Below are 12,196 nucleotides of genomic sequence, written 5' to 3' on the forward strand. Positions count from 1 at the left end.
AAGGTGAAGTGGTCAAGGGACAGGAAAGCTGCCCTGGTTACTCACAAGCCATCTGCCAACCAGCAGCTGCCTAGGTCCGGTCCTCCGCCTCCACATCTGTGACTTTGCAACATATGCCGCTGTCTGCAGTGGCTTGGTTATGTCTGAGTCTTCTTGGTTGGCTCTAGTGTCTTAGTTTTTCCCTGGCATCTTCTCAATTAGCTCAGCAAGGTAGATAGATACTCAGTAAACACTTCCTGGATGAGATAAAGAATTCAAAAGTTTCAGAGCATGGTCAAGAAAAGTGAGACAGGGTCATTTTAGGGGGATGGCGGAATGACTGACTAAAGGGGCCAACTTGGACTCTTGCTTCTTGGGACTGTTGGATCTGCATCCCTTACCTCAGGCTTCTTCTCCTACCTCACCTCCTATGCTTGTATGTGATCTTCAGCAAGGAACTCACCTCTGACCTCTGCATTAGTGACATGGGGCGGGGGGCAGTTCTATGTCTCTAAGCCTGTTTTACCTGTGTTCTGTGGTTCTCCCTTTAATAGCAGAGTCAGCTTTTTAAATCCTAACTAACTGTACCTGGAGATGGGAACTTCCCAGGGGAAGACCAAGCTCGTGTGTTTAGCCATGGCAAGGGATGATGGGAGTACAGGGCACAGAGATGACCCTGATGGACTCACAGATCGGGAGTCACACAGTGAAGGCAATGGGACATAGCTGTGGCACAGAAAGAGAAGGCCTGTGTATGTATGCCTGCTCTAAACTTGGAAGTAAATGCCCAGTGCTTCCTGTCCGTCATACTCATCTCCACCAAGATGGAAAGCTGCCTGTGTCCCACCAGCCCCTGGGATCCCTACCTCTGCCCTTCACTGCAGCGAGACTCCTGTAGGAGCCCATTTAGGACTGTTCACCTGGCCATCATGCACTCAACGGTCCAGATTTCATTTTCCCATTAACTATTTTTCTTGATGCTGTGACAAAATACCCAAGAAACCCCCAAGGAAGAGTTTATTTCCAGGAAAAAAGAAAGAGTAGTACAAAGAGCTCCTTTCTCATTCCACACTCCTAACAAATGTAGCATTTGTCAGGATTGGGCTTGACTCGTCCACTCAATGTGTACTTATTTTATTTGATGGAAACACACACATACACACACACACACACACACACACACACACATACACACATACACACATACACACACACACACACACACACACACACACACACACACACACACACACACACACATGTCAACTTGTATCAAATGGTTACCTGTGGGAATTGGGCTACCACAGACACAGACAGGTCTGGGTTGGAAATTGGAAAAAAGAATCTGAAGGTGTGGAAACCCCAAAGCAGGTTTTGTGGCTGCCTGGGACAGGAGCCTTAGGAGAGTCTTCCCTCGCTTCTTGTGATGGCTAATCTCAGTTCGTCAACATGACTACATCTACAATCCACTAAGACCCGAACAGTGAGGGATTTTCTTGAGTAGATCATTTGAGGTGGGAAGACCCATGCTAAGTCTGGATCATTCGAGCTCAGAATGCCCACCCTAAATCTGAGCCTCACCTTCTGGCGGCAGACCGCATAAAAGGACACACCATCTCCTTCTCTGAGGACACCCAGCTCTTTTTCTGGATTCAAACTGGGGGAGTTTGCTATGCAGTTTCTATGTGTTGATCAAGAAGAGTCTGGAAGGTGAACAGAAGAGAGGGTTTCCCGGTCAGCAGCAGCCCGTCTGGAGGGAGCAGCTGCCTGTCACTGGAAGATGTGAGCGTGGGCTAGAGGGATGATGACTGAGCAGGTGAAGATGCCTCCAACGAAAGCCTGATGACCGGATGTTGATGCCTGGAGCCCACATAAAGGTGGAAGGATGGGGCTGACTCCGCAAAAAAGTTGTTCTCAGACTTCTGCATGTGTGCCATGGCATGCACCTGCTCCCTCCCCCGTGTGTGCAGTATATATTACATACTAATATAATAATATTATATAAGTATAATAATAAGTGCAATTTGTAAGACGAGGGCTTATAAAGCAGAGCTGAATCGGGGGCCTGTTGAAGGGGACAGAGTGTCTCTCCTGGTCTGGCCATGAGAGTAGACTATAGAAAAACCAGTACTAATAATTACAATCAGCCTGGCTGGCTAGGAACAGCTTCTGTGTTATTCTTACAGAAATGGCTTTGGAGAGTCACTATCAGCTTACTCTGCTCTGTTCTCTCTATTCACTTGTTAGAGGAGCTGGGATCAAATCCATGCTAGGTGAGAGCCACACCCTCAGCATGTTCTCAGCCCCCTGGATCCCGACCTTGACCTCTAGGACAACAGGTCCTTGCAGCATCTTCTAAACCCATCAGCTCAGTTCTACCCAAACCTGCCAGCCCCTGGACTTGTTTGATCTTGCATACCATATAGCCTGACTTTGGCTATGGCCACTCTTCTGATGAACCTCAGCCTGGACCCACTCTGTGAACGCCTTTAACCAAGCATTTATGCTGTGTCCCTGCAGGTCTCCCAGGCAGCCTCGGACCTCCTGGCCTACTGTGAAGCCCACGTGCGGGAGGACCCCCTCATCATCCCAGTGCCTGCCTCAGAAAACCCCTTCCGGGAGAAGAAGTTCTTCTGCACCATTCTCTAACACCCATGGTCATGAAACGGGCCCTTTCCTGCTGTCAAAGTCCCGAGTAGAGACCGTGCACGCTCCTCCCATGTAGAGGCATGCCTCCCATACACACCCCATCTCTCTCCAACCAATCGTGATCTAGGCTCATCTTGGTTTACCATATTTTCTTCATGACATTGTTTCTTCTTCTTTCTTCTTCCTCTTCCTCTTCTCTTCCTCCTCCTTCTTCTTTCTTCTGGTTTCACTTTTGTTATTTCCATCTATAGAGAAGAAAACAGACATTTTTATAGTCAAATAACAAATGTGCCATGTAAAAATGTAGATTTAAGGGTCTACAGTTTTTAAACATTAACCCTCAAATGTAAATATATCCAGTTAATAAATTTCAGTGGGTAATTCATTGAAATTGAAATCATGCCCAAGTGTCTCCCACGCACAGTAATTCAGTATCAAAAGAGAGCATGTCAGCCAGCCACATGTGAGGGTGAGGTCTCTTTCTCCTCTGGCCTCTCTATCTTAGGAGTCTTCACAGGCCATGTGCCAGACCCTGTAGATGGCCAGTGTCTCCACCTGCCTCTTACTGAACATTCCAGAGCTGATGCTTCTGAAGAAGCATTTGTGGTATAGACACTAAGGCAGCCTTGCCTGTAGATACTCACCAGGACAGCCCCTCTGGGCCACCTCCTCAGTCCCAATGCCACTCTTCCTGCCCGCTTCCTCCTGCTCGGTGTCTCTAGTAAGGTGAGGCCCTTGGGAGTCTCAGCAGAGACAGCCCTGCCCTCAAGCAGTGGATCAGAGTCAGTCACATGCCACTTACTAATCTGAGAAGTTATGGCTGTTAACATCTCTAATCTGACAACGAATACCAGTGTGGTTTGTTTTAGAGAGGGAATATCCGAAGGACAGAGAAATGACGTTTGCTCAAGGCTGCAGACAGTGTAGGCAAACCATGACTTCCATATGTGGGTAGTCCATCCCTGAACCCCTCCCTGAACCCCTGAACTGTGGCCGCCTGTTGCATCTGTACAGATCCACAAACAATCCTAACTGCACATGAGGAAGGAAGCAAACCCATTTGTCACACTGACTGACAGCACACTTCTCTCCCACCTCTGCTGGGAGAAGTCTCACGAGCCTAGATTCTAGCAGTTTGTCATAGCTGATATGTGGGTGCCCTAAGACCAGATAGCAGTAAGCCCTGGGATTTTCCAAGATGAGGCTATGGACCCAGTCTAGAATACCTCCATGCCCTCCTGATAAAGGTGCAGTTGCTGAGCGCTCAGTGAGGACTTTTGTTTTGTGTGTTTGGAAACTGCCGCCCCTCTGGCTCTGGGAGAGGCTTGCTGTGTGCTGCTGGGCAAGCCGTTGTGTGCCAAGCTGTTCAAACCAGCAAACTGCAGGCAATGTTAATTACCCATCTTGCCCTTCTGCCAGGGCAGAAACCAAGTAAGGCTCTGATTATCCTCGAAAAGCAATATATGCTAGATGACAGCCTATAACATTGGGAAGAGTATGTGACTTCCTAGATCCCATGGTTCTGGTGATGGGGAATGTATCATTTTTATTGCATTATCATGGGTCTGTGCCTTGCTACCCTTTCTGGCAGCTTTTGTGGAAACCGTTCTTAGTTTTACTACTGTGCGTGAGATGAGAGGCTAAGATTCCACGAGGTTTTGTTGAGCTATAACAAGATCTCGTTATTCTATGACCCATGTTGGCATCATTAACCCGAGAGAGGAGACCATGGTCCACAAAAGCCAAGGAGTGTGATAGTACCTAGGGTGGCAAAGTAGGTCGGGAGAACAGTGTGCTGGAATCTCCTCCCAACCTGTCTCTGTTTTACTGTCTCCATTTCCAACCACCTTTCTGACATTCTCCTGTAGACGGTGTGTCCACTAGTAACTGTCCTGGGAAGACGCTCCCATGCCACACCTTGTACCCACTGAACTTTCTCACCCCCAACACCTTTCTACTTATCCCTAGATTTCTGTTCATTCCTGGAGTCTCTGAGAGCCGTCCAGTAAACTCACTCCATGAAATACCCTCATTTGGATGTAAATATTGTGTGGGTTGACAACTTCACTCCTGAGAATATCCTCGACAGAAATGTGTACATATCATCAAAAGAAACGTGCTAGAGTGGCCATGGAGGCACTGTTCATAGTAACCCCGAAGCAGAAGGCCTTCCTCTTCTGCCCATGTTGAAAGGAGAAGCAGATGAGGGTCATTCACATGGTGGACTCCTGCCCAGCCCCAGAAGGGACTGTCTCAGCTCCACCCACAGCTCACTGAGAACCTTCCAGGCCTGGTGAGGGGACTGAGAGCAGGCTAGTCCAAGTCTCAGTTCCATTTTCACACAGCACAGGCCTGGAAGGCCAACCCAGGCTGACTCAAGGAGGAACAGTAGCTTCTCTCAAAGGGGCAACAGAGAGGGCACACAAGAGGCTTCTGGAATGTTCTGTCTCTGTATCTAGCTGCCTGTCACCCTGATATGTTTAGTTTGTGAAAACTTTCCCAGCTGTCTAATTTTGGGTGCTTTTCTGTATGTGTGTTATACTTCAATAAAAAGTCGGGTTTGTGACTACCAACTGGATCCCTCTGATAGATTTCTTCTTCTTCTTCTTCTTCTTCTTCTTCTTCTTCTTCTTCTTCTTCTTCTTCTTCTTCTTCTTCTTCTTCTTCTTCTTCTTCTTCTTCTCACTTTATTCAGTGTTTGACTCCTCTTTACATGTCCTTAGCAACATGACATTAATGACTCCCATCATTAGTGGGACACTTTAAGGGTGTGTTTGACAACATTTTGAATACAAAATACTTGTAATCACCAGCTGTCAGGCTACACAGGTGCTTTCCCACACAAACACTATGCTCTGGGATTTGTGGGCAAACAGCAAGGCACACCATGTGTCTCCCACTGAGTGTCTGAGGTGACATCCTCAGACACTCTTACCTTCTCACCCTCAGGAGTGAAGGGACAGGGTGGCCTTCCAGGAAAGCCCATAATTACAGCGGACCTCTGGAGCAAGAGAGCAAGGTACCACAAGGCCCTGTGGTGACAAAGAGCTGGCACACAGGCAGGAAGAGAGGGTGCTGCATGTCTCTCCTTCACTCTGCTTCCCCCGAGGGTTCCCTGCCCCCAACCCGGAATGTCTGAGCTCCACAGGGCCTTTGCTGTTCCCTCTCACAGCTCTGCCACTGGAGTCCCGGGGTGATCAGAGAGCAGCTTCCAGCTGTCCCCCACCACCCCTCACAGTGGTCCAAAGGTTTTGTCTGTGATGCTGAGCGCCTGCCCGGTGCCCGAGGAAGCCAGGAGTTGTCTGTGTAGTGACTGCTGGAGCTTGAGCTGATATCATGAGAGCTGACGCTCGCTGCAGCTGGGGAAGAACAGGGCTGTGGCAATGGCTGGGACAGACTTTATTTACGCTGTAACATTCTCAGCTTCCGGGTGGTAGGACAATCCCAAGACCAAAGGTGGCCCAACTTCCAGGCCCATGTCCTGGGCTGAGCACCTTCTCTGCCCAGAGCGGCAGTGGCGGCAGATGAACTGCCGTCAATCCAGGTTTCACACTCCTGGATATGAGTGTGGATGACCCAGTGACAACCGTGCCTGGCATGCCCTGACATTTGCTAGGTTTTGGGTTTTTTGTTTTTTTTTTAAATTATTGCCTCTCACTGACCCTGGAGCTCTCATTTTGGCTAAACTGCCTAGCCAGCAGCCCCCAGAATCGCTCTATCTCCCTCCCTCCCACCAGAGCTGAGGTTCCAGACGTTTACCATCGCCCCTAGCTTTGGTATAGGTGCTGGGGTTCCAAGTATTCTACTCTCTGAGCCACCTCCTCCAAACCCTCCGGTTTTTATTTTTAATCCAATTTCTGTGTTTGATTCTGCTGTCGCTGGGTTTTGCTAACTTGTGACATTTTTCAGACCCATTTGTAATAATTTACTGTAGGCTGCTGTCTTGACTCCATGGCTTCCAAGATTTCTCAGAGCCGTGGAGCGTGGAGTGACCTCCTGTGGTCTGTTTCCTCTGCCCTGGACGTACTCTCCAGTGCCTGTCACCTCTCTCCTCCAAACCTTGTGTCCTCAACGCTGCCATTACCCAAGGCTGCCTCACTGGCTCTGTGTCTTGCTGCTGCAGGGTCCCTGCACTTGATTTATCTGTCTGCTGCCGGACTGTGGTAGGTCTGTTTATTTTATAGATCTCAACTCAAGATCAGCAAAGACTCACCGTCACATGGCCTCTCTGACCAGCTCAAATCTGTTTCTAAGCTTGTCTGGCACCACAAGAGAGTCCTACATCTGTGCTTATGGTTGTCAAGGAATATCTGTAAATCCCAGTGTAGCGACCTACAGAGGTTTCCTAGTGAGAACTTACTTAGGGTCTGAGAATCTGAGCTTGCTTTACCCAGCAGGGCTGCATAAGGTGGATTGAACCATGGGCATGATTACCAGGTGTTTGGAAGGGTCTGCACTTGTCTGTGTGGTGTGTTTTGCTCTAGCAAGGAGGAGGTCTTTTGCCCCGCCCCTTGGCATTGTTATAAAAAGCCCTTTTGAAGAGACAGAAGGGGCTGGTGGATTTTGATCCAGGCCCTCCCAAAGCTATCCTGTGTTTCTGTCTGTCTCCTCCCTATCTTTATGTGTAAAAGTTTCTTATCCCTCTCTCCTCCTCATAGGACCCCTTTAAAAGGTGGGAGCTGGCCTCCCACATGCCAGGTGATCAGAGGCTCTGGTGTTGTTCACCGTGTTATCTCCAGCACTGAGTGGGTCACCTGACGCATGAGAGCCGCTCATAAGTGTCATCAGGACTGGGGCAGTACTCAGTGAGAGTGCTTGCCCAGCATGATCTGTAGCACTGCCCCTCAAAATGTAAAAAATGTGTGATTTACTCCTGGTTCAATATCGGGCTCCAAGTTTCTATTAATTTTTTTCATCTTTTAAAGGGTTTTTTCTTCTTTTTCTCTGTGTTTTCTTCTTGTAATTTAAATTTGGGGGGAATTTCATGCCTGAGTACTATATTCATATCATGTCCACTCTTCTTCTCCCCCCTCCAACTCCTCCCACTTTTTTTCAAATCCCTTACCTTTTCTTTGTTATTGTTACATACATGGATGGGTGTGTGGGTGTGTGGGTGGGTGGGTGGGAGGATAGAATGATGGATGGATGGATGGATGGATGGATGGATGGATGGATGCAAATTCAGTCTTCAGAGTCTATTTAGTATTGTCCTATGTCTACGTGTTTAGGGCTGACCACTTGGGACTAGATAACTTGTCGGGCTCATGCCTGGAGAAGACTGATTCTTCCTCGCTGTGCAGCCATTACTATGCCTGAGGCTCTTCATCTGGGTGTGGGCCTGTGAGAGTTCTCCCATCTGCCTGGCCTGTTCACTGCTGTTGCCATTGTGCTGGCCTTATTTATACAACTGTTGTTGGGAGTTCATGGCTGTAGCTTCACCATCGCATAGAGGAGATACTCCCTCACAGCAGAGACCCTGCTCCTCTGTCTCTTGTGTGGGAAGCACCTGTGCAGGGCCGACAGCCTGTTCTCCACCCGGACAGCCTTCCATCCCCACTTCTATGATGTCCCCTCAACCGTAGGCCAAGGGGTTGCGATGTAGATGTATCAGCTGGGGCTGGGCACCCACGGTCAGTTGTTCTCTACAGTGTGAACAGTTGTGGCTTTCTGTAATGGTTCCTGACTGCTGCAAAAGAAGCTTCTTTGATGAGGGGTGAGAGCGACACTGGCCCGGAGGTATAAGGGTAAGCATTTAGAATGCGGTTAGTAAATATACTAGATTGGGGAAGTGGCAGTGGTAGGCTCTCCTCTAGGGTCTGTGACCTCTCTAGCCATGGATAGTTGACTCGGTTTACAGTACCAGGCAGGGATTCCCTTCTATTGGGCAGGCATTAAGTAGTACTGGATGGCTATTGGCTATCTGCAAAATATTCCCATTTTCCACTATTATTAACTGACTGGATTTTAATGCAAAAGTGTCCAAACCACCACCACACTGCCTATTGTTACACTAGGGAGTTTAAGAGCTGAAAGATGGGGTCTATCTGCTTAAGTGCTTGCCACACAAGGACTTGAGTTAGATCCCAAAACCCACATAAGAAAGCTGGATACAGGCGGACAGTGGTGGCGTACACCTTTAATCCCAGCACTCGGGAGGCAGAGCCAGGCGGATCTCTGTGAGTTCGAGGCCAGCCTGGGGTACAGAGTGAAATCCAGGACAGGCACCAAAACTACACAGAGAAACCCTGTCTCAAAAAAAAAAAAGAAAGAAAAGAAAAAGAAAAAAAGAAAGAAAGCTGGATACTATGGTGTGTGCTTCTAAACCAACAATGGGAAGTGGAGACAGGCAGTCCCTAGCGGGTCCCTGTCCTGCCAGCAGAGCCTAACTGGCAAGCAGTAAGAGAGACCCTGTCTCAAAAAATAAGATGGCTGGCTCCTGAGGACCAGCCCCCAAGGTTATTCTCTGGCCTCCGTACACATGCCCACAACCCCCCTCCCCCACTCCATATATGCTCCTCCGCACATGCACCTTCATTTTGTAAGCTGCTAGGAAACCACAAACACGCACCCTTGGCTTCATAGCCTTGTCAGGCTTCCTTGCCACTTACAAGCCATAAATCTCTTGCCTGCTACAAACTTCACTTCCCGCTGTGTAGCTGAATGCCGGCCTAATGGTGGTAATTAAGGCTGGGGCCGGGCTGCCTCTGGGTGAGAAATGGAGGACTAGCTGGAGCAGGGAAGCAGCATTCCCCAGTGAGCCACAAAAGCAGCAGCATGGCATCAGTCAGGGCAGCATGCATTTGGAGCAGGGGACATGGAAGTGTTTCTGTGAAGAACCAGGCCTGTCATTACCACAGCTGGGGGCTGGCACGTGCTCACTCCCCAGCTTTTCTTTCCAAATCTTTTGGTAAAAATCCCCACCGCTTACCTGAAGCTTTTAACATTGGTATTCGATTTGATTTATTTATTTATTTATTTTTGCTTTTAAGTTAAATTAGACTCGGTTCAGCTCTGTTTTAAATATAAACCAATCCCTTTGTCCCGGATGCTTGGAGGCCACTGTCTCAACGCTTGCTTCTGGATGCAATAAATTGTGGCTTTGTTTTCGCCCTGCCCAGCCTCTGACATTTGGACGCGCAGATGCACCTGGGAACGGCCCACTTTCGTTCAGATTACATAGGAACAAGCCGATGACAAAGGACAGGAAGGAACGGGGAAGTGGCTCTGGGGCAGGGCACTTTCCTGGCACCTGTGAGGCCCTGGATTCAACCTCAGCACCATCAAATATAAACCAAAAGGGCAGGTAGTGTCTCTGTGGGGGTTAAATAATGGCCCAGCCATTTAGAAGACTGAGACTATAGAGGCAGGAGCCTGAGCTGGGAATTCGGTCTTGGGCTGAACTCTGGTTCTGTCCAGTGCTGGCTCTGCTGATGCTGACAGCCTTCACCACCCCCACCACACACACACCCTCCACACCAACCACCCTGCTGCTGTGGTCATATGAGGACAATAGCAGCCTTCTCATAAGAGCTCTTGAATATCCAGAAAACAACACAAGTGAGTAGCGTTGCCTGATGTAATGTGTGCTCAATAAATAGGCATTGATTAGTGATTAGATTTGCCTCTGTAACAACTACTGTGGAAACTGGGTCCTGCAGAGATGCAAGATTTAAAACAAAACTGTACCATTGGTAAAGATGTACTGAAGAGAGGAGAGAAGATAACACACGTCAGACAGCGGCTGACATCCCATTCCCACTACACCTTGGTACACTGAAACCATAAACTTTTTGTGCACAATATAATTGAGGGTGACCATTCTGCAAGCGCTGATCTCACATCTACCTGGAAGACAAGACTTGGCTATGATTAGCAGAGGAGGACATAGTCAAGTCTGTGGTTATGCTCACAGACTTCAGAATTGCTATATGCAGAATTGCTATGGACAAAGATATTGGAAGGATTAAAGTGTTTATCAGGGCCTATCAAGAGATCCCAGTATCCACCCATGGGAACAGGTCACTGCAAGTCTCTCTAGTGACTGGTACATTCCCCTCTTTCTAGCCACTAACCAGGAGTGCTGTGCTAGGCTGTCTTCTCTGTCTTGTACCTTCTGGGTTCGTGACATTGGCACCACTGCACAGGACATCAAGAGACCAGAGGTTGATGCTCCTTGCAGTGCCAGATCATGCATTGCCCCCAAAAGGCTGAGAGATGCACACTGGTCTTCCGGATGGGCTAGGGATGCCCAGCTGCAGCCCCAGCCCAATACTGGAAATGAGGATCGTTTAGACAGCGTTTGGGGGTCCAGCCAGTGGAGAGTCAATTGATAGGCTGCTTCAGCTAGTTCTGGCTACTGTAAAAAAGTAACAGGGGGCTGGGAAGACAGCTCAGTTGACCTGAGTTCAGTTCCAAGAACTCATGGACAACAGCCAGGCATGATGGCATGCACTTATAATCCCAGCACTGGGGAAGTGGCAAGTTCTAGCCAGTGAGACACCTTGACTCAAAAAAAAAAAAAAAAAAGCTGGACTTTTGGCAGAGCTTCTCTGTGTCCCAGCCATCGCTCCCAAATAACCACACAGAGACTTATTATTAATTATAAATATTCCGTCGATAGCTTAGGCTTGTCTCCAGCCAGCTCTTACAACTTAAGTCAACCCATTTCTTTTTTTTTTTAAACATTTTTCATTGTTCATAGACATATATTTAAGATATAAAAGTTTGGAGACTTTAATCTGAAGAGATATGAGTGGGGATATCTTGTTTCTTTTTTTAATAAATATTTTTATTTTATAATTAATTTAATTTTACATTTCAGCCATGGATTCCCCTGTCCTCCCTCCTCCCACTCCCCAGCCTCCCCCCCCCCAGTCCACTCCCCATTCCCACCTCCTTCAAGGCAAGGTCTCCCCTGGGGAGTAAGCCCAGCATGGTAGATTCAATTGAGGCAGGTCTAGTCCCCTCCTCCCTGTACCAAGGCTGAGCAAAGTATCTCAGCATAGGCCCTAGGTTCCAGAAAGCCAGCTCATGCACCAAGGACAGGTCCTGGTCCCACTGCCTGGGGGCCTCTCAAACAGTTCAGACTCATCAACTGTCTCACTTATCCAGAGGGCCTGGTTCGGTTCCATGGGGTCTCCTCAGCTATTGGTCCATAGTTCATGTGTCTCCACTAGTTTGGCTATTTATTCATCCCTGTGCTTTTTCCAATCATGGTCTCGATATCTCTGGCTCATACAATTCCTCCTCTCTCGCTGATTGGACTCCTGGAGCTCCACCTGGGGTTTGGCCGTGGATCTCTGCATCTGCTTCCATCATTCACTGGATGAGAGTTCTATCATGACCGTTAGGGTGTTTGGCCATCTGATCACCAGAGCAGGTCAGCTCAGGCACCCTCTTGACCATTGCCAGTAGTCTATAGTGGAGGTATCTTTGTGGATTTCTGGGGACCTCTCTAGCATTCTGCTTCTTCCTATTCCCATGGGTTCTTCATTTATCACAGTATCTCTTTCCTTGTTCTCCCACTCTGTTCCTGATCCAGCTGGGACCTCCTGCTCCCTTAAACTCT

General features: G+C 48.4%; 1 protein-coding gene across 1 annotated transcript in view; it reads left to right on the forward strand.

Moving 5' to 3' along the window:
• The window catches only part of Gng4 (G protein subunit gamma 4), a 47,361-nt gene extending 42,166 nt beyond the window's left edge, over positions 1-5,195 (forward strand). The window contains exon 4 of the mRNA XM_015998722.3: positions 2,500-5,195. Within this exon, the coding sequence (XP_015854208.1) occupies positions 2,500-2,628 (129 nt within the window). The 3' untranslated portion in view covers positions 2,629-5,195. The remainder of the gene's footprint in view (positions 1-2,499) is intronic.
• Positions 5,196-12,196: the final 7,001 nt, after the last annotated feature.

The sequence above is a fragment of the Peromyscus maniculatus genome, chromosome 5, assembly GCF_049852395.1.
Source record: "Peromyscus maniculatus bairdii isolate BWxNUB_F1_BW_parent chromosome 5, HU_Pman_BW_mat_3.1, whole genome shotgun sequence".
NCBI classification, from domain to species: Eukaryota; Metazoa; Chordata; class Mammalia; order Rodentia; family Cricetidae; genus Peromyscus; species Peromyscus maniculatus.